At 47.7% G+C, this 26,500-nt stretch overlaps 2 protein-coding genes and 1 long non-coding RNA gene across 3 annotated transcripts in view; 1 reads left to right on the top strand and 2 right to left on the bottom strand.

The window, feature by feature from the left end:
* The window catches only part of LOC142907853 (uncharacterized), a 73,375-nt gene extending 69,890 nt beyond the window's left edge, over positions 1–3,485 (bottom strand). The window contains exon 1 of the mRNA XM_076057707.1: positions 3,183–3,485. Coding sequence (XP_075913822.1) covers positions 3,183–3,347 — 165 coding nt within the window. The 5' untranslated portion in view covers positions 3,348–3,485. The remainder of the gene's footprint in view (positions 1–3,182) is intronic.
* Positions 3,486–6,427, top strand: LOC142907854 (uncharacterized). Its single transcript, XR_012931294.1, has 2 exons — positions 3,486–6,299; positions 6,358–6,427. It is a non-coding gene; the product is annotated as an uncharacterized LOC142907854 (long non-coding RNA).
* Positions 6,428–6,902: 475 nt separating this feature from the next.
* Positions 6,903–24,076, bottom strand: LOC116936875 (uncharacterized). The gene is made up of 2 exons (XM_032944022.2): positions 23,973–24,076; positions 6,903–14,302 (listed from the first exon to the last, which is right to left on the bottom strand). The coding sequence occupies exon 2, from the start codon at positions 14,290–14,292 to the stop codon at positions 13,378–13,380; it is 915 nt and encodes a 304-aa protein (XP_032799913.2). The 5' UTR covers positions 14,293–14,302; positions 23,973–24,076; the 3' UTR covers positions 6,903–13,377.
* Positions 24,077–26,500: the final 2,424 nt, after the last annotated feature.

Raw genomic sequence — 26,500 nt, 5'->3', positions numbered from 1 at the left:
GGCTATAGGAGTGGGGGCTATAGGAGTGTGGGCTATAGGAGTGGGGGCTATAGGAGTGTGAGTCACCCATTTCTTGTAAAGGGTTTGGTCAGAATGTCAACGATTTTCCCACCTTACGAGACCAGATTGACTCTGAACAAACTCCCACTTCCAATTACAAAGACAAAGGTCACCCGTGTAGGCTTCCATCATGGGCTGCACGGGCAAGTGCAGCTCGCAAGTCAACAACACCAGCGCCTGTGAAGGGCACGGACACTCAGTCACTCAGTCACTCACTTAGCCAGTCAGTCACTCACTCAGTCACTCACTCAGTCAATCACTCATCCAATCAGTCACTCATTCAGCCAATCTTTCACTCACTCAGTCACTCACTCAGCCACTCAGTCACTCACTCAGTCACTCACTCATTCACTCACTCATTCACTCACTCATTCACTCACTCAGTCATTCACTCGGTCACTCACTCATCCACTCAGTCACTCACTCAGTCACTCACTCACTCATTCAGCTACTCATTCATCAACTCAGTCACTCACTCATTCACTGGCGCATTCACTTATTCGGTCACTCACTCGGTCACTCACTCAGTCACTCACTCACTCACTCACCCACCCACTCATTCACTCAATGACTAACTCACTCACTCGTTCACTCACCCAGCCACTCACTGTCCCACCCACTCATTCACTCGCTCAGTCGCTCATTCAGTCACCCACTCACTCATTCACTCAATGACTAACTCACTCACTCGTTCACTCACCCAGCCACTCACTGTCCCACCCACTCATTCACTCGCTCAGTCACTCATTCAGTCACCCACCCACCCATTCACTCTATAACTAACTCACTCACTCGTTCACTCACCCAGCCACTCACTGTCCCACCCACTCATTCACTCGCTCAGTCGCTCATTCAGTCACCCACTCACTCATTCACTCAATGACCAACTCACTCACTCGTTCACTCACCCAGCCACTCACTGTCCCACCCACTCATTCACTCGCTCAGTCGCTCATTCAGTCACCCACTCACTCATTCACTCAATGACTAACTCACTCACTCGTCCACTCACCCAGCCACTCACTGTCCCACCCACTCATTCACTCGCTCAGTCACTCATTCAGTCACCCACCCACCCATTCACTCTATAACTAACTCACTCACTCGTTCACTCACCCAGCCACTCACTGTCCCACCCACTCATTCACTCGCTCAGTCGCTCATTCAGTCACCCAACAACGCACTCGGTTCCACTAAGTGGCGCTGACGTCACTACGGCGCTTGTGCCAGGCTAGGTACACATTAAAACCACGTGAAATGTCGAACACCAGCTGGCAGGAGGTCACGGGACAAACCGAGCAGTTGCCATAGATGAGTCCTGGACGATGCACCACCTACGCCCAGTACTGTGCCAGGCTAGGTGCTGATGCACCATCTGCGCATACCTACCGTGCGAACTCGCTGCGATTTATCCACCCGGCGCTCCGCTCGTTGTTGTGAGCGTCGATCCTCCGCACCTCGTTGTTGCTGGAGGGCGACTGCCTCCATCTGCCCAGTAGCCTCAGGGTGCACCTAGCCTGGCACTGTCCAGTAGCAGCAGCGTCCTCCACGAGCCTCCTCCTCCTCCACAGAGGCCGATCTTGACACCGCTGATACCGGTCATCGGCAAGTCCACTCAGCTCCACGTCCTCCTGTACCACATCACTCCATCTCTTCTCTAGCCCGTGCCGCGCCCGCTTTGCCCCCTCGATCCGACCGAACAAAAGCTGTTTCGGCATGCGGTGGCTGGGCATGCGGGCTACATGACCCAGCCATCGCAGCCTTGCCCGCCGGAGGAGCTCACCGATGGGACATTGCCCAGATCTTTCAAGGATTTGTGAGCTCCTCACACAATCCAGCATGCAGGTTAAACCCAGGATGGATCGTAGGCAGGGCCAGCCAGAATGTTGCTAACCGGCGAAGATGTTCCATTAGGGGGGGGGTCCACGTTTCGCAAGCGTAGAGAAGGGAGGGAATGACCGTGGCCGAGAAGACCTGAAGCTTAGTGCGGAGCGACAGACCAGGTAGATTCCACACAGAGTTACGCAACCGATGAAAAGATATTGCCGCTCGACTGATTCGGAGTGAGACCTCTGCTGTTAAACCGGAGCCGGTCATAAGCACACTACCCAGGTATGGGAAACTCTCCACTCTCTCCACAACCACCCTACCACTAATACCCAGGGAGGTGCTTAGTTTTGGTGGGGCTGATGGTAAGGCCCCATTCTCTTAGTGGCACGCTCCAGTCTCAGCAGCAGCGTCTCCAACTCCTCCTCTGAATGAGCAGCTATTACCAAATCATCAGCATACATAATGTGGTTGAGCAATAGGGAGCCATCCCTTGACCGCACCCGGGCATCGATCAGCCTCCCATTATATCTGTACCATATGGAGACTCCCCCGGTACAGCTATTGAAGACTTCACGAACTACGTGGTCGAAATAGATGTTAAATAATGTGGGAGCCAGAGGACATCCCTGTCGCACCCCAAGGTGTACAGGGAATGGCTCCGACTCCCGGCCACGTAGTTTTACCCGGGCCCGCTCACCATCATGAAGGTCCTTATTGATCGTGAGCAGAGGGTCAGGGACTCCAAAAGCACGAAGAACAACCTACTGATGGTATCATAGGCCTTGACCAGGTCAATAAAGCAGAGATGTAGGTCTTGTTGGAATTCCCTACACCTCTGCTGTAGCAGACCGACACAAATCAATTACCACTAAACTACGAATACAAAATTTAACACACGCACACAGACACACACATACACGTCCACACACACACGCCACACACACGCACACACACATACGCCCACACACACATACACACACACATACACGTACACACACACGCCCATACACACACGCCCACACACACATACACACACACGTACACACACACATACGCCCACACACACACGTACACACACACACGCCAACACATACACGCCCACACACACACGTACACACACACATACGCCCACACATACATACACACATACGCCCACACACACATACACACATACACACACACGCACCGACCCACCCAGGGCCGCCCTTAAATACCGGCGTTAGGCGCGAGAAAGGAGACAGAGAGAGACAGAGAGAGACAGAGAGACACACAGAGAGAGAGTGAAGCGTCACCTCCAATCCTTCAACGATGTCGACCAAGATCAAGAACACGACGAACCAGCCCAGGGTGGTCTGGATCCAAGGCTCTCCGCCCTTGACCGTGCCTGCCAGGGGCACGGTCAAGGTGAAGTCCACAGGCTTCTCCATGCGGGTGGAGGACATGGATGGCCAAATCATCGCCCAGCTGCAAGTGCCCTCTGCAAATAAGGCGGTGGTGGGGATTACCAAAAACGGAGTTATGTTTGGTGACGAGGAAGAGTGGGACAGCGATTAAAGTGGGTGTCCAGGTGGCGGTGCACGCCGCTCAGCCAGGCACTCGCTCGCACACTCACTCACCCACTCGCTCACGAAATCATTAACTCACCCACTCACTCACCCACTCACTCATCCACTCACTCACCCACCCACAAACTAACCCACCCACTCACTCGCCAGGCAAGTCACTTACCCACTCACTCACCCACTCACTCATCCACTCACTCACCCACTCACTCACCCACCCACAAACTAACCCACCCACTCACTCGCCCAGCAAGTCACTCACTCACCCACTCACTCATCCACTCACTCATCCACTCACTCACCCACTCACTCATCCACTCACTAACCCACCCACTCACTCACCCACTCACTCACTCGCCCAGCCACTCACTCGCCCAGCCACTCACTCGCACACTCAGTCACCCACTCACTCACGAACCCACCCACTCACTCACCTACCCACTCACTCACCTACCCACTCACTAACCCACGCACTTGCTCACCTACCCACTCACTCACCTACCCACTCACTAACCAACCCACTCGCTCACCTACCGACTCACTCACCTACCCACTCACTAACCCATTCACTCACTAACCCACCCACTCACTCACCTACGCACTCACTAACCCACTCACTCACTCACCTACCCACTCACTAACCCACTCACTCACCCACCCACTCACTCACCCACCCACCCACTCACCCACCCACTCACTCACTCACCCACCCACTCACTCACCCACCCACTCACTCACCCACTCACTCACTCACCTACCCACAAACTAACCCACCCACTCACTCGCCCAGCAAGTCACCCACCCACTCACTCACCCACCCACTCACTCACTCGCCGACTCACTCCTGATCATCGATTCCGAGCAGAGAGCCATCGACCACTGATCGTGATCATCGACTCCGAGCAGAGCCATCGACCGCTGATCGCTGATCATCGACTCCAAGCAGAGAGCCATCGACTGCTGATCGTGATCATCGACTCCAAGCAGAGAGCCATCGGCCGCTGATCGCTGATCATCGACCGCTGATCGCTGATCATCGACTCCAAGCAGAGAGCCATCGACTGCTGATCGTGATCATCGACTCCAAGCAGAGAGCCATCGACTGCTGATCGCTGATCATCGACTCGGAGCAAAGAGCCATCGGCCACTGATCGCTGATCATCGGCCACTGATCGCTGATCATCGACTCGGAGCAGAGAGCCATCGACCGCTGATCGCTGATCATTGACTCCGAGCAGAGAGCCATCAGCCGCTGATCGCTGATCTTCGACCGCTGATCGCTGATCATCGACTCGGAGCAGAGAGCCATCGGCCACTGATCGCTGATCATCGGCCGCTGATCGCTGATCATCGACTCCAAGCAGAGAGCCATCGACTGCTGATCATGATCATCGACTCGGAGCAGAGAACCATCGACTGCTGATCGTGATCATCGACTCCGAGCAGAGAGCCATCGACTGCTGATCGTGATCATCGACTCCAAGCAGAAAGTCATCGACTGCTGATCGCTGATCATCGGCCGCTGATCGCTGATCATCGCCTCCAAGCAGAGAGCCATCGGCCACTGATCACTGATCATCGACTCGGAGCAGAGAGTCATCGACCACTGATCGTGATCATCGACTCCAAGCAGAGAGCCATCGACTGCTGATCGTGATCATCGACTCGGAGCAGAGAGCCATCCGCCACTGATCACTGCTCATCGACTCCAAGCAGAGCCATTGGCCGCTGATCGCTGATCATCGGCCACTGATCGTGATCATCGACTCCAAGCAGAGAGTCATCGGCCGCTGATCGCTGATCATCAGCCACTGATCGTGATCATCGACTCAGAGCAGAGAGCCATCGGCCACTGATCACTGATCATCGACTCCAAGCAGAGAGCCATCGACTGCTGATCGTGATCATCGACTCAGAGCAGAGAGCCATCGGCCACTGATCACTGATCATCGACTCCAAGCAGAGAGTCATCGGCCACTGATCGTGATCATCGACTCGGAGCAGAGCCATCGGCCACTGATCGCTGATCATCGGCCGCTGATCACTGATCATCGACTCCAAGCAGAGAGCCATCGACTGCTGATCGTGATCATCGATTCGGAGCAGAGAACCATCGACTGCTGATCGTGATCATCGATTCGGAGCAGAGAGTCATCGGCCACTGATTGCTGATCATCGACTTGGAGCAGAGAGCCATCGGTCACTGATCGCTGATCATCGATGGTGATGCTGATGGTGGTGGTGATGCTGATGGTGGTGATGTCGATGGTGATGTTGATGGTGGTGATATTGATGGAGGTTATTGGTGATGGTGGTGGTGATGTCGATGGTGGTGATATTGATGGAGGTTATTGGTGATGGTGATGGTGGTGGTGGCGATATTGATGGAGGTTATTGGTGATGGTGGTGATGGTGGTGATATTGATGGAGGTTATTTGTGAGGGTGATGGTGATGTCGATGGTAATGTTGATGGTGGTGATATTGATGGAGGTTATTGGTGATGGTGGTGGTGGTGATGTCGATGGTGGTGATATTGATGGAGGTTATTGGTGATGGTGGTGGTGATATTGATGGAGGTTATTGGTGATGGTGGTGGTGATGGTGGTGATATTGATGGAGGTTATTGGTGAGGGTGATGGTGGTGGTGATGTTGATGGTGTTGATATTGATCGTGGTTATTGGTGATGGTGGTGGTGGTGTTGATGGTGGTGATATTGATGGAGGTTTGGTGATGGTGGTGGTGATGTCGATGGTGATGTTGGTGGTGGTGATATTGATGGAGGTTATTGGTGAGGGTGATGGTGGTGATGTCGATGGTGATGTTGATGGTGGTGATATTGATGGTGGTTATTGGTGATGGTGGTGATGTCGATGGTGATGTTGATGGTGGTGATATTGATGGAGGTTATTGGTGATGGTGGTTGTGGTGGTAGTGTTGTGCACCCATCTCACGAAATAAAGTCTCTAAGATCAAGCGACGGTCTGGTCTCACTCTGTGCGAGGTCCTCGCTAACAGGACTTGCCCCAACATTCTGTCCAGGCTACACGGGTGATCTTTGTCTTTGTGCGAGGTGCTCGCTAACAGCACTTGCCCCAACAGTCTGTCCAGGCTACACGGGGTTGCTTTGTCTTTGTGCGAGGTGCTCGCTAACAGCACTTGCCCCAACAATCTGTCCAGGCTACACAGGGGATCTTTGTCTGTGTGTATCCGGAGCAAGTTTGAGCCCCGGGTAGTCGTGGGGGGAGTTGAATGGGCGCGTGGTGCTACTTGTGGCAGTAGCCGAACACGGTTGGATCGACGCTAATAAGAGAGACACGCACGGACGGACTGATCAAGAGAGGCGGACGAGACACAGACGGCAGAGGGACACCGAGACAGACACAGACGACACAGAGACACAGGCGGAGACACGCGGATGCGAACAGAGACGCAGACAGAGCGACAATAATAATAGGAGGAGGGGGGTGTCCCCTTTTTTTCCCGGCAAACGAAACTGAAACCTTTTTTTTAAGAGAATTCACGTCGATGCATTAACCAACGATACCCGCGGTCAAAATGCGAACAGCAAACACGCTCGGCATCACGTGCGACGCATTGCCCCTGAGACTGATTTGGTCCACACCAGAGAGACAGCTTTCTTTAAGAGTCCAGTCTCCATTGGTGCCGGGCCAGATGCCCCCAAAAGTGGTCAGAACTCTCAACTGGTGCCGGGCCAGATGACTCCAAAAGGCAAAGGCTCTAAATTGGTGCCAGGCCAGATGACCCCTGAAGTGGCCAGGACTCTCAATTTGGTGCCAGGCCAGATGACCCCTAAAGCGGCCAGGACTCTTAACTGGTGCCGGGCCAGATGATGCCAAAAGCGGCCAGGACTCTCAATTTGGTGCCGGGCCAGATGACCCCAAAAGCGGCCAGGACTCTCAATTGGTGCCGGGCCAGATGACCCCAAAAGCGGCCAAGACTCTCAATTTGGTGCCGGGCCAGATGACCCCAAAAGCGGCCAGGACTCTCAATTGGTGCCGGGCCAGATGACCCCAAAAGCGGCCAGGACTCTCAATTTGGTGCCGGGCCAGATGACCCCAAAAGCGGCCAGGACTCTCAATTGGTGCCGGGCCAGATGACCCCAAAAGCGGCCAGGACTCTCAATTTGGTGCCGGGCCAGATGACCCCAAAAGCGGTCAGAACTCTCAACTGGTGCCGGGCCAGATGACCCCAAAAGTGGCCAGGACTCTCAATTTGGTGCCGGGCCAGATGACGCCAAAAGGCGAAGGCTCTAAATTTGGTGCCGGGCCAGATGACCCCAATTGAGACTGGACTCTCAAGAAAGCCGTCTCTGGTGTGGACCAATCAGCTTCAGGGACGACGCATCACACATCGTCGACATTTTGACCGCAAGTGCGAGTAAAACCTTGGATTGCGAGTAACTTTTTAAACTACATCACGAACGCATTAATGAGCGTACACGCGCCAGTCACGTGCGTGTTATATATATACACACACAGAATACTCGTTTTGGTTCTGTCGGTAAAAGCCACGTAGGTTATAAATAAAATAAAATGGCAGCAGACATCTCGGCCATCGCGATTTTCACCCGAGACGTCGCGACGATTCTCCGTCTCTACCAACTTGCGTGAGACTTGACCGAAAGAACCAAAGAGTTTGGATTCCTGCAATCGTGAAAGCTTCAAATCACGATTGTGTATCTGTATATGCGCAGGGGCGGAGCCAGGAGGGGGGGGGGGGTGACAGCGGTGACACACTTCATACACACACGCGTCACACACACGTCATACACACGTCATACACACACACACGTCATACACACACACGTCACACACACGTCACACACACACGTCATACACACACACGTCACGTACACGTTATACACACGTCATACACACACAAGTCATACACACACGTCATACACACACACTTCATACACACACGCGTCACACACACGTCATACACACACACGTCATACACACACGCGTCACACACACGTTATACACACGTCATACACACACACGTCATACACACACGCGTCACACACACGTTATACACACGTCATACACACACACGCGTCATACACACGTCACACACGTCATACACACACACGTCATACACACTTCATACACACACGCGTCACACACACGTCATACACACGTCATACACACACACACGTCATACACACACGCGTCATACACGTTATACACACACGTCATACACACACACGTCATACACACACACATGTCATACATACACACGTCATACATACACACACGTCATACACACGTCATACACACACACACGTCATACACACTTCATACACACACGCGCGTCATACATACACACGTCATACACACTTCATACACACACGCGTCATACACACGTTATACACACGTCATACACACACGCGTCATACACACGTAATACACGCGTCATACACACGTAATACACACGTCATACACACACGCACGTCATACACACTTCATACACACTTCATACACACATGCACGTCATACACACTTCATACACACTTCATACACACGCGTTATACACACACACGTCATACACACACATGTCATACGCACGTCATACTCACGTGTCATACACACGTCATACACACGTCATACGCACACGTCATACACAGGGGCGGAGCCAGGGGGAGGGGGTGGTGACAGGGGCGGTGACATTCTGCGTGTAAGTGTACGCCACTCGGTCTGGCGAACTCCGTGTCACTGCATTGTCAGAGAGTCTGTCCGTCAACCCATGGCGTCTAAGTTCAACAGCCTGACTCTCTCTAAATCATTCGTGATGTTAACATTTGTTGTTGAATGTCACCCCCGGCCTGAAATCCTGGCTCCGGCCCTGGTCATACACACTTCATACACACACACACGTCATACACACACACACGTCATACACACTTCATACACACACACGTCATACACACTTCATACACACACACACACGTCATACACACTTCATACACACACGCGTCATACACACACACGTCATACACACACACACGTCATACACACACGTAATACACACGTTATACACACGTCATACACACGTTATACACACGTCATATACACACACGTCATACACACACACGTCATACACACGTAATACACACACACGCGTCATACACACGTTATACACACGTCATACACACACGTAATACACACGTTATACACACGTCATACACACGTTATACACACGTCATAAACACACACGTCATACACACACATGTCATACACACGTTATACACACGTCATACACACACACACGTCATACACACACGTCATCTACTCTCTAAATCATTCTTGCTATGAACATTTGTTGTTGAATGTCACCACCGGCCTGAAATCCTGGATCCGCCCCCGTACATGCATGTGCAGTAAAACCTCGGATCGCGAGTAAATTGGTCACGGAGGGGTTTTGCAAGACGTGCAAACATATTTAAGTAAATTTTGATTCAAAGCTTTCGTGACTGCGGTAATTCATATTCTTAGCTCTTTCGGTAAAGTCACCACGTTGAAGGGAAACAATAAAATATAAATAAAAATTCTCACGACCTGATGACGACCGTTTGTGTTATGGTCGAAACGTCGTGAGAATTTTTACTGTTTCATATATATATATTTTTTAAATTATTTTATTGTTTCCCTTCAACGTGACTTTACCGAAAGAGCTAAGCACACACACACACACATATATATTCAAGTAAAACGTCAATCCGACAAACGGGCGAGGGGCCCAGCGATACCGTCGGCACCGCGCGTTCGCGATCTGCGCTGGCCAGAGCCACGTGGATCACACGGCCGTCGCGTGCGGGACGCGCTTTGGATGGCAAAAGGCACGTTCCCGGGGCGAACCGCCGCCCGCAGCCGCCAAGGTTCTGCTGTGACGTCACCGTTGGGCACTGCATACACTGACCTGCGGCAGCAGACGCGGCGCCCCGTAGCGGGGCGGTGAACTCGGGAATGCCGAGGACGGGTAAGGAGACCAGCTAGGCCAGGACACCCTGGTTGACTTGACCGACCCCCTCCGCTGGGAACCGACGTCCTTCTGAGGGCCCGGGACCGGGTGGGCCAGTGGTCGGCAAGAACCCGAAGACCCCGGCGGCACGGGTCAGGTCCGGCAGCCTCCACTAGCCGGAGGGTTTGAGAGCACTCGCCCCCGGTGGTAAGCGACACACCAGCCCAGAGGGCTACACACCTCCCCAGGTTGTCGGTGAGCCGGGGCCCGCTAACCACCGCCCCCCGCTTCAAGAGAGATCAACGACGTCGCCTCAAAGCGAATCGTCTCCGCTCTCCTCGGACCCAAAAACATGGTAACGCCACTCATCACGATGACAAAAGCGAACGCGCCGCGGCTCTTCCGGCAAAGTCACGCCGGTTGTAAAAGCAACTCGGGACGTTGCGATTGCACGCGCACGAGCAATCACCATCAGGTGGGAAAAGCACGGAAAGAACGTTTAGGTTTTAACCGGGTAAATTTTTTTTTGTTCCCCCCCGCCCGCTGAAGTGGGAGAGAGAGTTGTTGTTGTTGTTGCCGCAAGAGGTTGTACAGTGGCGACACCTCGGTATGCGTCGACAATTTCGTTGCAGAAGGGCTAGGACTTGTACCGAAAACGACGTCCACCAAATGAAAATTTCCCATTAAATGTAAAGATAAAAGAAATAATCCGTTCCGGCGTATAAGAAACGATACTCTTTGGTTCTATTGGGTATGGTCACGTAGGTTAAAAAATAAAATAACAAAAATCACGACGTTTCGGCCACAACACAAGCGCGGCCTTCATCAGGTGAAGGGACCAGGCTGTCTGGAGGACAGCGCTGGAGTGAAAAAAGCCACGCTCAGATCGCGACCTTTAAGCTGTGTGAGAAGAAACAAAGCGCCTTGACAAAGGAATTAGCATAGAAATTTAGCATTGAAATGGCCGAGTGATTAGCTTGTGACTGGTCACAGAAATGGCTCCGTTAAAGTTAATGCATACACACCCGCAAAGGCACCCCTTGACAAAGGAATTAGCATAGAATTTAGCATTGAAATAGCTAAGTTAAAGCATACACATCCGCAGAGGCACCCCTTGACAAAGGAATTAGCATAAAATTTAGCATTGAAATAGCTGAGTGATTAGCTTGTGACCGGTCACAGAAAAGGCTATGTTAAAGGTAAAGCATACACATCCACAAAGGCACCCCTTGACAAAGGAATTAGCATAGAATTTAGCATTGAAATAGCTGAGTGATTAGCTTGTAACTGGTCACAGAAATAGCTACGTTAAAGTCAAAGCATACACATTCACCGAGGCACCTATAAGAAATGTTTATTTGGCATATTATACATTAACGTGGTTGTACCTATAATAACTTAGACACTACTTATTACTAAAATGCGTAAAATTAAAATGAACACATAAATGCACTGGAATACATTTAAATAACAATTTTAAATTTTGGCGTCACTTTAGCTTGCCGAGAGGAGTCGACTTTGTCGAACAAAAACGCGTGAACGTTCGCAGAGAGTTACAGCGAGGGGGTCGTGCGCACTGAACGAGACCTGCAGACGGACTGAGGAGCGGCGCTCAGTGTCAGTCGTGAACGGGGGTCTACACGAGTTCTAGCAAGCAAGAAGTCGCACGCCAAGACATCTTTTTTCCTCGTCAAAACACGGCGCGTTACCAAATTCGACGGCGTGCCAAAGCAGTCGCGTACCGAGGCACGGACTGTACAGGCCAGGAAGGGGGAGGAGCAAAGGGGATGGGGGGAGAGGGAGGGATGGGGAGAGTGCCGAGTGGAGTAGTCGTACCCGGCAGATGCAACAGACGACAATGGCAAAGCATTATGAGACCTCCTTCGCCAGTAACAAGATACAGAAATAGGTTTTACCCTTTTTAACTGGCACGAAAAACTGACACCTTTATTCAAGGCATCGTGTTTGCAATAACCACAACACAAGCAGTCAAAATGCAAACAAAAGAGACAACTCTGATAATAATAATACTGGCACTGTCCTTGAATTTGATTGGTCCACACCCGAGACGGCTTTTCTTAGAGCCTAGTCTCCACTGGTGTTGGACCTTTTGGCGTCTTCTGGTCCAACACCAGTGGAGACTAAAGGGCTCTAAGAAAAGCCGTCTCAGGTGTGGACCAATCAAATTCAAGGACAGTGCCAATATCATTATCAGAGTTGTCTCTTTTGTTTGCATTTTGACTGCTTGTGTTGTGGTCATTGCAAACACGATGCCTTGAATAAAGGTGTCAGTTTTTGTGCCAGCTAAAAGGCCGAAACCTATTTCTATATAATGACAAAGCATATTCTTAGTTCTTTCGGTAAAGTCACGTTGAAGGGAAACAATAAAATAATAAAATATACATAAAACAATAAAATTCTCACGACGTTTCGACCATAACACGTTATTGTTTCCCTTCAACGTGACTTTACCGAAAGAGCTAAGAATATGAATTACTGCATTCACGAAAGCTTTAAATCAAAATTTAATGACAAAGCAGTTAGGGTTTTTACCTGGTTAGGAGTTTAAAAAAAACACAAGCGTCCGTCAGCGACGCGGGCGTCTGTCCGTCATCATCAGGTGTGAAAGCTTTCACACCTGATGATGACGGAAGCAGTTAGGGTTTGTGTTTTTTCCCACCTGATGATGATTGCTTGTGTTGCAAATCGAAACGTCGAGATTCAATTGATTTTACTTATACCTACGCGACTTTACCGAGAGAGCCAAAGAGTACGCATCCCTCCTGGTGAGAGATCCACCCAACCCACAGGTCCGCCAAAAGACTGGCCGCTCTCACCCCGCAGGTTTGAACCCAAGGATTTCAGTGTTCAACTCCGCGTTCTTTTCAGTGAAAAGGCCTCCGGACGAAGGTGCATCTGTCGGAGCGCCAACCGCCTCAAGCCTACACATTCACCGGGTCTCCACTTGACTTTGCATCGTCTCGGAGGAAGTCCACCCACACCTCCACTTCCACAAACTGCTGGCAGTTGCCTCGCTCTGCCTCACAGTCAGAATTCTCCTCCCGCTTCACGCTGCCCCCGTCGATGCCAAGGTCCCATGTCGGAGTCGAACCTTCATCTTCCCATTCCACCTTCACTCCTCCGCCCATCGACGTCACTCCTTCGCATTTCACAGTCACCTCCTCACATCCAACCCCGGTGCCGCGGGAAGCGCCCAAGCCGGGCTTCTCTCCCGGCACCTTCTTCGCGAGCGCCGGGCTCCGCGCGGCACTTTGGCTGCCGCAGGTCGATTTCAGGCGCCACTCCCTCTTGCTTGTCTCCAGATGCGTACGAGTCCTCTGGTGCGCCTGGAGATGCGCCGACTGTGCGAACGCCTTCCCGCACGCACCGCACCTGAAGGGTCTCTCTCCCGTGTGCGTCCTCTGGTGCGTCGCAAGATTCGACGACTGGGAAAACGCCTTCCCGCACGCACCGCACCTGAAGGGTCTCTCGCCCGTGTGCGTCCTCTGGTGCCTCTGAAGAGTCGACGAATCGGCAAACGCCACCTCGCACGCACCGCACCTGAAGGGCTTCTCCCCCGTGTGCCTCCTCAGGTGCCGGCGGCAACTCGACGGATCCGCAAACGCCATCGCGCACAGAGGGCACCCGAAGGGTTTCTCGCCCGTGTGTGTCCTCTGGTGTTTCTTGAGAGAAAATGGCCACGCAAACGCGTCCCCGCACGCGGTGCACTTGAAGGGCTTCTCGCCCGTGTGAGCCATCTGATGCTGCGTCAGACTTCCAGTCCGCACCGTGCTGTACGCACAACGGTCGCACTGTTTCCGTGCCGTGGCGAGCCGCGCCGAGTGCCTTTGCGCCATCAGACCAATTCTGCAAGAGGAGGTGTCAAGAGGGGAGGCGTCAGCTGCGGGCGGCAAACACCAGCCCACGCGTCGGCATCGAGGCGCAAAGGAATGCATTTGCGGACGCACCACCTCGACCTGAAGATTTCGCGACTGCGGGGGTACAAGTAAACAAAATCGCGACGTTTCGAATGCAACACAGGCGGATCGTCTTTCGGGTGGAAATGGCGATAGCCGGGATGTCTGCTGTGACTGATGCCGGATTCATTCACAGGAGGGGGGCGGGGGGGGGGGGGCGGGATTCATTGTTGTGTATGTCTGTGGATGTCTGTCCACGTGTATCCGGACACCCGGATAAAATGGGAGGTGTGGGGTTGGGTGGGGATGGGGGCTGGGTGGGGAGGGGCTGGGTGTGGGGGAGGGGCTGGGTGGTGGGGAGGGTGGGGCTGGGTGGGGGGTGGGGAGGGTGGGGCTGGGTGGGGAGGGGCTGGGAGTTGTGGGGCTGGGTGTGGGGGAGGGGCTGGGTGTGGGGGAGGGGCTGGGTGTGGGGGAGGGGCTGGGTGTGGGGGAGGGGCTGGGTGTGGGGGAGGGGCTGGTCACCCCGTGGTGCCCCCCCCCCCCTTATAAAACTCAACGTTTCACCAACTTCACGACAGCCTTGTGCCCCGCCCTCACAGTGGGGCATATTGTGTGGGACACACGCCACGTGGTATGTAGAACACACCACGTGGTGTGTGTAGAACACACACCACGTGGTGTGGAACACACCACGTGTTTTTGTTGTTGTTGACCCTGACCATTGACCGAGCAACCCCAAACGTTCCTACCAGCAGCTCCTCCCTCCCTCCGCAGGAGAATGTGTTTTTTATGGCAAGCTTTCATTTAACTCAACCTGTCTGTTGTTGTCATTGCCGTTGCATCCTCAAATCTTGCAACTCAATTTGTAACCCACTTCTCAACGTGGTATCGACTGCAAACTTGATATGCCTACGTCGTACTGATGACAATACGATATTCTAGCATTAATAAAAAAATATATATTTTTTTTAAACAATCTTTTTTTACATGTTATGTTTCAGCTAGGGTCTAATTGTCCATGGTAAACTGACGTTGGCTGTAATTGATTGTATTGTGGTAAGGTACAAGGTTAAAAACAACGAGCCTACCTTTACCCTTACCACAATACAATCACTCTACCCTTACCTTTAACCCTTCAGCAGGTAAAATAAAAGGTTAAAAACAACGACCCTATCTTTACCCTACCTTTTACCTTACCACAATACAATCACTCTACCGTACCTTTTACCCTTCAGCAGGTAAGTTAAAAGGTTAAAAGCAACGAGCCTACCTTTACCCTACCTTTTACTTTACCACAATACAATCACTCTACCCTTACCTTTTACCCTTCAGCAGGTAAGTTAAAAGGTTAAAAACAACGACCCTATCTTTACCCTACCTTTTACTTTACCACAATACAATCACTCTACCCTACCTTTAACCCTTCAGCAGGCAAAGTAAAAGGTTAAAAACAACAAAGCCTACCTTTACCCTACCTTTTACTTTACCACAAATCACTCTACCCTTACCTTTTACCCTTCAGCAGGTAAAATAAAAGGTTAAAAACAACGACCCTATCTTTAGCCTACCTTTTACCTTACCACAATACAATCACTCTACCCTACCTTTAACCCTTCAGCAGGTAAAGTAAAAGGTTAAAAACAACGAGCCTACCTTTACCCTACCTTTTACTTTACCACAAATCACTCTACCTTATATTTTACCCTTCAGCAGGTAAGGTAAAAGGTTAAAAACAACAACCCTACATTTACCCTACCTTTTACCTTACAACAATACAATCACTCTACCCTACCTTTTACCCTTCAGCAGGTAAGGTAAAAGGTTAAAAGCAACAAAGCCTAACTTTACCCTACCTTTTACCTTACAACAATACAATCACTCTACCCCTACCTTTTACCCTTCAGCAGGTAAGGTAAAAGGTAAAAACAACGAACCTACCTTTACCCTACCTTTTACCTTACCACAATACAATCACTCTACCCTACCTTTAACCCTTCAGCAGGTAAAGTAAAAGGTTAAAAACAACAACCCTACCTTTACCCTACCTTTTACCTTACAACAATACAATCACTCTACCCTACCTTTAACCCTTCAGCAGGTAAGGTAAAAGGTTAAAAACAACAACCCTACCTTTACCCTACCTTTTACTTTACCACAAATCACTCTACCCCTACCTTTTACCCTTCAGCAGGTAAAGTAAAAGGTTAAAAACAACAACCCTACATTTACCCTACCTTTTACCTTACAACAATACAATCACTCTACCCCTACCTTTAACCCTTCAGCAGGTAAGGTAAAAGATTAAAAACAACAAAGCCTACCTTTACCCTACCTTTTACCTTACAACAATACAATCACTCTACCCCTACCTTTAACCCTTCAGCAGGTAAGGTAAAAGATTAAAAACAACAAGCCTACCTTTACCCTACCTTTTACCTTACAACAATACAATCACTCTACCCTACCTTTAACCCTTCAGCAGGTAAGGTAAAAGGTTAAAAACAACAACCCTACCTTTACCCTACCTTTTACTTTACCACAAATCACTCTACCCCTACCTTTTACCCTTCAGCAGGTAAAGTAAAAGGTTAAAAACAACAACCCTACATTTACCCTACCTTTTACCTTACAACAATACAATCACTCTACCCCTACCTTTAACCCTTCAGCAGGTAAGGTAAAAGATTAAAAACAACAAAGCCTACCTTTACCCTACCTTTTACCTTACAACAATACAATCACTCTACCCCTACCTTTAACCCTTCAGCAGGTAAGGTAAAAGATTAAAAACAACAAGCCTACCTTTACCCTACCTTTTACCTTACAACAATACAATCACTCTACCCCTACCTTTAACCCTTCAGCAGGTAAGGTAAAAGGTAAAAACAACGAACCTACCTTTACCCTACCTTTTACCTTACAACAATACAATCACTCTACCCCTACCTTTAACCCTTCAGCAGGTAAGGTAAAAGATTAAAAACAACAAAGCCTACCTTTACCCTACCTTTTACCTTACAACAATACAATCACTCTACCCTTACCTTTTACCCTTCAGCAGGTAAGTTAAAAGGTTAAAAGCAACGAGCCTACCTTTACCCTACCTTTTACTTTACCACAATACAATCACTCTACCCTACCTTTAACCCTTCAGCAGGTAAAGTAAAAGGTTAAAAACAACGAGCCTACCTTTACCCTACCTTTTACTTTACCACAAATCACTCTACCCTACCTTTAACCCTTCAGCGGGTAAGGTAAAAGGTAAAAACAACAACCCTACCTTTACCCTACCTTTTACCTTACAACAATACAATCACTCTACCCTTACCTTTTACCCTTCAGCAGGTAAAGTAAAAGGTTAAAAACAACGACCCTACCTTTACCCTACCTTTCACCTTACCACAAATCACTCTACCCCTACCTTTTACCCTTCAGCAGGTAAGGGTAAAAGGTTAAAAACAACGACCCTACCTTTACCCTACCTTTTACCTTACCACAAATCACTCTACCCCTACCTTTTACCCTTCAGCAGGTAAAATAAAAGGTTAAAAACAACGACCCTATCTTTACCCTACCTTTTACTTTACCACAATACAATCACTCTACCCTACCTTTAACCCTTCAGCAGGTAAAGTAAAAGGTTAAAAACAACGAGCCTACCTTTACCCTACCTTTTACTTTACCACAAATCACTCTACCCCTACCTTTTACCCTTCAGCAGGTAAGGTAAAAGATTAAAAACAACGACCCTACCTTTACCCTACCTTTTACTTTACCACAAATCACTCTACCCTACCTTTTACCATTCAGCAGGTAAGGGTAAAGGTTAAAAACAACGAGCCTACCTTTACGCTACCTTTTACTTTACCACAATACAATCACTCTACCGTACCTTTTACCCTTCAGCAGGTAAGGTAAAAGATTAAAAACAACAAGCCTACCTTTACCCTACCTTTTACTTTACCACAATACAATCACTCTACCCTTACCTTTAACCCTTCAGCAGGTAAGGTAAAAGATTAAAAACAACAAGCCTACCTTTACCCTACCTTTTACCTTACCACAATACAATCACTCTACCCTACCTTTAACCCTTCAGCAGGTAAAGTAAAAGGTTAAAAGCAACGAGCCTACCTTTACCCTACCTTTTACTTTACCACAATACAATCACTCTACCCTACCTTTTACCCTTCAGCAAGTAAAATAAAAGGTTAAAGGTTAAAAACAACGACCCTACCTTTACCCTACCTTTCACCTTACCACAAATCACTCTACCCCTACCTTTAACCCTTCAGCAGGTAAAGTAAAAGGTAAAAACAACGAACCTACCTTTACCCTACCTTTTACCTTACAACAATACAATCACTCTACCCCTACCTTTAACCCTTCAGCAGGTAAGGTAAAAGATTAAAAACAACAACCCTACCTTTACCCTACCTTTTACCTTACAACAATACAATCACTCTACCCTTACCTTTTACCCTTCAGCAGGTAAAGTAAAAGGTTAAAAACAACGACCCTACCTTTACCCTACCTTTTACCTTACCACAAATCACTCTACCCCTACCTTTTACCCTTCAGCAGGTAAAATAAAAGGTTAAAAACAACGACCCTATCTTTACCCTACCTTTTACTTTACCACAATACAATCACTCTACCCTACCTTTAACCCTTCAGCAGGTAAAGTAAAAGGTTAAAAACAACGAGCCTACCTTTACCCTACCTTTTACTTTACCACAAATCACTCTACCCCTACCTTTTACCCTTCAGCAGGTAAGGTAAAAGATTAAAAACAACGACCCTACCTTTACCCTACCTTTTACTTTACCACAAATCACTCTACCCTACCTTTTACCATTCAGCAGGTAAGGGTAAAGGTTAAAAACAACGAGCCTACCTTTACGCTACCTTTTACTTTACCACAATACAATCACTCTACCGTACCTTTTACCCTTCAGCAGGTAAGGTAAAAGATTAAAAACAACAAGCCTACCTTTACCCTACCTTTTACTTTACCACAATACAATCACTCTACCCTTACCTTTAACCCTTCAGCAGGTAAGGTAAAAGATTAAAAACAACAAGCCTACCTTTACCCTACCTTTTACCTTACCACAATACAATCACTCTACCCTACCTTTAACCCTTCAGCAAGTAAAATAAAAGGTTAAAGGTTAAAAACAACGACCCTACCTTTACCCTACCTTTCACCTTACCACAAATCACTCTACCCCTACCTTTAACCCTTCAGCAGGTAAGGTAAAAGGTTAAAAACAACGAGCCTACCTTTACCCTACCTTTTACTTTACCACAAATCACTCTACCCTTACCTGTTACTCTTCAGCAGGTAAGGTAAAAGATTAAAAACAACGACCCTACCTTTACCCTACCTTTTACCTTACAACAATACAATCACTCTACCCCTACCTTTAACCCTTCAGCAGGTAAGGTAAAAGATTAAAAACAACAAGCCTACCTTTACCCTACCTTTTACCTTACAACAATACAATCACTCTACCCCTACCTTTAACCCTTCAGCAGGTAAGGTAAAAGATTAAAAACAACGAACCTACCTTTACCCTACCTTTTACCTTACAACAATACAATCACTCTACCCCTACCTTTAACCCTTCAGCAGGTAAGGTAAAAGATTAAAAACAACAAGCCTCCCTTTACCCTACCTTTTACCTTACAACAATACAATCACTCTACCCTTACCTTTTACCCTTCAGCGGGTAAAATAAAAGGTTAAAAGCAACAAGCCTACCTTCACCCCACCTTTTACAAATTACCAGATCACAGGGTAATTACTGTGGTACTACTACACATGAACAAGGTTTATAACAGGTAAATGCTAGGTGGAGCGCTTTATTCACCAAGACTCTCGGTGATTCCAATTTTACACGCTATTTATTAACTCGCTCTGTCTGTTGTTGTTGTAGTATCCTCAAATCTTGTAACTCAATTTTAACTCACTTCCCAATGTGGTATCGACGACAAACTCGGTAAACTTATGTCATACTGATGACAATACGATATTCTATTAAAAAAAATGTAAACAATCTTTTTTTACATCATTAGACCTCCTTCGCCAGTACCAAAATGTAATAAAAGGGGTTTTTCGCCTTTTTTTCTGGCAGCAAAACTGAAAACCTTTTTTTTTTACAAGGATTCATGTTAAATTTTGATTTAAAGCTTTCGTAACTGCAGTAATTCATATTCTTAGTTTTTTCGGTAAAGTCACCACGTTGAAGGGAAACAACAAAATAATAAAATATATAAAACAATAAAAAATCTCACGACGTTTCGACCATAACTCAAACGGTCATCTTCAGGTGTGTTGGTTGCATAAATTTATTTTTAAACGACGCATTTATTTATAAAAAAACGTTAGCGCCATGCGCAGCGATTTGGCAGTTTATTTAGGACTAGTCCAACACCTCGGCCGTGGCCGAGGTGTTGGACTGTGTGTCTGTGTGCCTGTGTGTCTCTCTCTCTCTGCTTGTTTGTCTGTGTGTCTCTCTGTGTGCCTGTGTCTCTCTCTGCTTATGCCTCAGTGTTGTCTCTCTCTGCTTATGTGTCTGTGTGTCTTTGTGTTATCTCTGTGTGCCTGTGTCTCTCTCTCTCTGTGTCTCTGTGTTATCTCTCTCTGCTTGTGTGTCTGTGTGTTATCTCTCTCTGTGTGTCTCTGTGTGTGTCTCTCTGTGTGCCTGTGTCTCTCTCTCTGTGTTGTCTCTGCTTGTGTGTCTGTCTGTGTGTCTCTCTCTGTGTGTCTATGTGTGTGTCTCTCTCTCTCTGCGTATGTGTCTCTGTGTTGTCTCTCTCTGCTTGTGTGTCTGTGTGTCGCTGTGTCTGTGTGTGTCTCTCTCTGTGTCTCTGTGTGTCTCCCTCTCTGCTTGTGTCTCTGTGTTATCTCTCTCTGTGTGTCTCTCTCTGCTTGTGTGTCTCTGTGTTATCTCTGTGTGCCTGTGTCTCTCTCTCTGTGTCTGTGTGTGTCTCTCTCTCTGTGTCTCTGTGTCTCCCTCTCTGCTTGTGTGTCTCTGTGTTATCTCTCTCTGTGTGTCTGTGTGTCTCTCTCTGCTTGTGTGTCTGTGTGTCTCTGTGTTATCTCTCTGTGTGCCTGTGTCTCTCTCTCTGTGTCTCTGTGTCTCTCTCTCTCTCTGTCTGTCTCTCTGTGTGTCTCTCTCTGCTTATGTTTCAGTGTTGTCTCTCTCTGCTTGTGTGTCTGTGTGTCTCTCTGTGTGCCTGTGTGTCTCTCTCTGCTTATGTTTCAGTGTTGTCTCTCTCTGCTTGTGTCTGTGTGTCTCTCTGTGTGCCTCTGTGTGTCTCTCTCTGCTTGTGTGTCTGTGTGTGTCTCCCTCTCTGCTTGTGTGTCTGTGTGTCTCTCTGTGTGCCTGTGTCTCTCTCTGCTTATGCCTCAGTGTTGTCTCTCTCTCTGCTTATGTGTCTGTGTGTCTTTGTATTATCTCTGTGTGCCTGTGTCTCTCTCTCTCTCTGTGTCTCTGTGTTATCTCTCTCTGCTTGTGTGTCTGTGTCTGTGTGTTATCTCTCTCTGTGTCTCTGTGTGTGTCTCTCTGTGTGCCTGTGTCTCTCTCTGTGTTGTCTCTGCTTGTGTGTCTGTCTGTGTGTCTCTCTCTGTGTGTCTATGTGTGTGTGTCTCTCTCTGCGTATGTGTCTCTGTGTTGTCTCTCTCTGCTTGTGTGTCTGTGTGTCTCTGTGTCTGTGTGTGTCTCTCTCTGTGTCTCTGTGTGTGTCTCTCTCTCTCTGCTTGTGTGTCTCTGTGTTATCTCTCTCTGTGTGTCTGTGTGTCTCTCTCTGCGTGTGTGTCTCTGTGTTATCTCTGTGTGCCTGTGTCTCTCTCTCTGTGTCTGTGTGTGTCTCTCTCTCTGTGTCTCCCTCTCTGCTTGTGTGTCTGTGTGTCTCTGTGTTATCTCTCTGTGTGCCTGTGTCTCTCTCTCTGTGTCTCTCTCTCTCTGTGTCTGTCTCTCTCTGTGTGTCTCTCTCTGTGTGTCTATGTGTGTGTGTCTCTCTGTGTCTCTGTGTGTGTCTCTCTCTCTGTGTCTCTGTGTTATCTCTCTCTGTTTGTGTGTCTGTGTGTTATCTCTCTTTGTGTGTCTCTGTGTGTGTCTCTCTCTGTGTGCCTGTGTCTCTCTCTGTATGTCTCAGTGTTGTCTCTCTCTGCTTATGTGTCTGTGTGTCTCCGTGTGTCTCTCTCTGCTTATGTCTCAGTGTTATCTCTCTCTGCTTATGTGTCTGTGTCTCCGTGTCTGTGTTTTGTCTCTCTCTCTCTGTCTCTCTGTGTGCCCGTGTCTCTCTCTCTGCTTGTGTGTCTGTGTCTCTGTGTTATCTCTCTGTCTCGCCGTGTGCCCGTGTCTCTCTCTTGTGTCTGCGTCTCTGTGTTATCTCTCTCTGCTTGTCTGTCTGTGTGTCTCTCCGTGTGCCTGTGTGTCTCTCTGCTTGTGTGTCTCTCTGCGTGCCTGTGTCTCTCACTCTCTCTGCTTGTGTCTGTGTCTCTGTGTCTCTCTGTATTGTATCTCTCTCTGCTCATGCGTCTGTGTGTCTCCGTGTCTGTGTTTTGTCTCTCTCTCTCTGTCTCTCTGTGTGCCCGTGTCTCTCTCTCTGCTTGTGTGTCTGTGTCGTGTCTCTCTGCGTGTGTGTCTATGTCTCGCTGTGTGCCTGTGTCTCTCTCTGCTTGTGTGTCTGTGTCTGTGTCTCTCTCTGTGTTGTCTCTCTTTGTGTGTCTCAGTGTTGTCTCTCTCTGCGTATGTGTCTCCGTGTCTGTGTTTTGTCTCTGTGTCTGTGTTTTGTCTCTGTGTCTGTGTTTTGTCTCTCTCTCTCTGTCTCTCTGTGTGCCCGTGTCTCTCTCTGCTTGTGTGTCTGTGTCTCTGTGTTATCTCTCTCTGCTTGTCTGTCTGTGTGTCTCTCCGTGTGCCTGTGTGTCTCTCTGCTTGTGTGTCTCTCTGCGTGCCTGTGTCTCTCACTCTCTCTGCTTGTGTCTGTGTCTCTGTGTCTCTCTGTATTGTGTCTCTCTCTGCTCATGCGTCTGTGTGTCTCCGTGTCTGTGTTTTGTCTCTCTCTCTGTCTCTCTGCGTGCCTGTGTCTCTCACTCTCTCTGCTTGTGTCTGTGTCTCTGTGTGCCTCTGTATTGTGTCTCTCTCTGCTCATGCGTCTGTGTGTCTCCGTGTGTTTTCTCTCTCCCTCAAATGTATCAATCCTTTGGAAGAACGTTAAGCGACCAAGTGGGGTGTTGACCGTCGTGTTAGCCGACTCTCCGTGTTGTAGTGCATTGTGGCTCTAAGTTTATATTATTCTATACCTACGTGACTTTACCGAAAGAACCGAAGAGTAATCCCTGCGGCCGTGAAAGCTTCGGGTCAAGTTCAAGCGAGATAATTCAAGCGAATGCCATCAGGCAAGGGGCAGGAGGCAAGGCCCCGCGTGGCTAGGCCCCACGTTGTAATGCCACCCCCCCCAACCTGGACATCGATTCCCATGCTCGCTGATACTCAATTGACATCCCTACGCGAGAGAGAGAAGCTCCTACTCGGTAACCAACAACAACAACAACAACCACAACAACAACCACCACAACAACAACAGCGATTGGGAAAATCTATCACCTCAGATTTCAGCAGCAGCTTCCTGTTATGCCTCGCGACGTCACGGCGGCAAGCAGTGACGTGACGTCACTTCCGCTATATGCAAGACACGCCCACAACGGGCGGGTCTGCATAACTGAATAGCTTAAATTTTGACTTTACCGAAAGAACCAAGAGTAATAATTTTATTGTTTTATATTTTTATTATTTTATTGTTTCCATTCTACGTGGTGACTTTTTTTCGAAAGAACCAAGAATAATAATTTTATTGTTTTAGATTTTTATTGTTTTATATTTTTATTATTGTATTGTTTCCCTTCTACGTGGTGACTTTTTTTCGAAAGAACCAAGAATAATAATTTTATTGTTTTAGATTTTTATTGTTTTATATTTTTATTATTTTATTGTTTCCCTTCTACGTGGTGAGTTTTTTTCGAAAGAACCAAGAATAATAATTTTATTGCTTTACAATATTTTTATTCATATTCTTAGTTTTTTCGGTAAAGTCACGTTGAAGAGAAACAACAAAATAACAAAATATATATAAAACAATAAAAAAATTCTCACGACGTTTCGACCATAACTCAAACGGTCATCATCAGGTGTGTTGGTTTGCATAAATTTATTTTTAAACGGCGCATTTATTTATTTATATATAAAAAAAAAGACGTTAGCGTCACGCGCAGCGATTTGGCAGTTTACCCAGGACTAGTCCATCTATTTTTTGAAAAGAGGAGGGGGGAGACGAAATTTTTTATAATGTATGCCGTCTGAAAGCCACTGTAAGCGTGAACAATCAATCAAGAACTGAAATGATTTATCAAATCTTTCCAATGATTGCTAAGATAGAATCCATCTTCTCGGTTGAAATTGTCTCTGTGCTTGTATATGTGGATAGCCTCATGAACGAATCTCTCATGGAAGCCAGATGGCTTACAAAGAACCTCTGTCTTGGAAAAGTCAATGGCATGTGAGCCTACTGAATTAGAACAATGATCTGTTACGGCCGAGGTGTTGGTCCTACCGTGTTTAAGGTCTGCTTTATGTTCACGAATGCGGTCCGAGATATGGCGTTTGGTTTCTCCAATGTAACTACTACCACAGAGGCAACTTAGTTTGTAGACACCAGGGTATTGTATGTCCGGAATCACATCTTTTACAGACGGAACCAGATCACGGATTTTATGTAATGTGTTGAAACGGACCTGGATCTTGTGTTTATTCAAACCGACACACCTGATGATGACCGTTTGAGTTATGGTCGAAACGTCGTGAGAATTTTTTATTGTTTTATATATATTTTGTTATTTTGTTGTTTCTCTTCAACGTGACTTTACCGAAAAAACTAAGAATATGAATTACTGCAGTCACGAAAGCTTTAAATCAAAATTTAATCGCCTCTACGGGGAGAGTTTTCACATAACTTTAAGATCCTTCAACAAACTCCGGGATAAGAAAGCTCAGCTGATCGAGTCTCTCACCTTCCTGAAGAGATGCCGCGACTCTGGGGTAATACCAATCGCATTTACACTCACCTCTGCTACTGTAACTTCTTCTAATGCGAAACGAATTCTTTTCAAAACTAGCTTAGCTCTTATCTCAGAAAAAATCAGACTTATACGCACAGAACTAGATCAGTTAGACAAGACACTCTACAAATCACACTTATCATTGACGGCAATAATGTCCACATCGGATTGGGAACATGTAGACAATATGACTGCCTCTTCAGCTGCTACTATGTCGACCAAATGTAAGGAAAACCTGATTTCCAAATTTAACCTCCTCTTCAACAAAAGACCGGACCCACACACCAAAAAGTTAGACGTTAATAAAGTCGTAATTAATCGCAGTAACAGTTCTATTTCCGATGGTCTGAAATCCGTTTTAGCTAAAGGTCTAAACTTTGCAGTCACACCTAAACACATACCAGTTAATGATATAATTGCCCAAGTAGACGTTGCTCTCAGGGGCCTGGGTCACATCGCTGCAGACGTAGCAAGATCTGAAATCGCTGCAACCCTCAAAAACGCTAAGATGCCAGCTAGCAACCTCAGCAAAGATGAGCGTTTTGAATTATATAAATTAAAAAAGAGGAATGATATTGTAGTTCTCTCAGCTGACAAAGGCAATGCTACTGTCATCATGGATAAAATAGAATACAACAACAAAATTATAGAATTACTCGACGATGGTAGTTATACAAAAATAAAAAGAGATCCCACCAACAGCCTCGTCACACAAACCAACAAAATAATTTCTGATTCAACCGCATTAATTGATCAATCTAAACAGTTTTCGTTGAAACCTTCTGCTGCCAGGCCACCAAGATTATACGGCTTACCAAAAATACATAAAGTTGATACACCTCTTCGTCCCATAGTCTCTACTATCAGCTCCCCCACCTACAAACTAGCTCGTTTTTTGTCTGAAATCCTGCGTCCTTTCACTGGAAAGACCACCTCTGCGGTACAAAATTCTACTCACCTGGTATCAACAATCAAGGGTATTTCCCTGTCCCCAGACGACCTGCTTGTCAGTTTTGATGT

Source organism: Petromyzon marinus, chromosome 84 (genome assembly GCF_048934315.1).
Source record: "Petromyzon marinus isolate PM22_M1 ecotype Great Lakes invasive population chromosome 84, UKy_Petmar_22M1.pri1.0, whole genome shotgun sequence".
Lineage (NCBI taxonomy): Eukaryota > Metazoa > Chordata > Hyperoartia > Petromyzontiformes > Petromyzontidae > Petromyzon > Petromyzon marinus.
Note: the sequence above shows the minus strand (reverse complement) of the source record. Positions and strands in the feature narration are given on the sequence as shown.

Bases quoted from the DNA above. Each gene is read 5' to 3' on its own strand.
- LOC116936875 (XM_032944022.2), bottom strand. From the start codon at position 14,292: ATGGCGCAAAGGCACTCGGCGCGGCTCGCCACGGCACGGAAACAGTGC.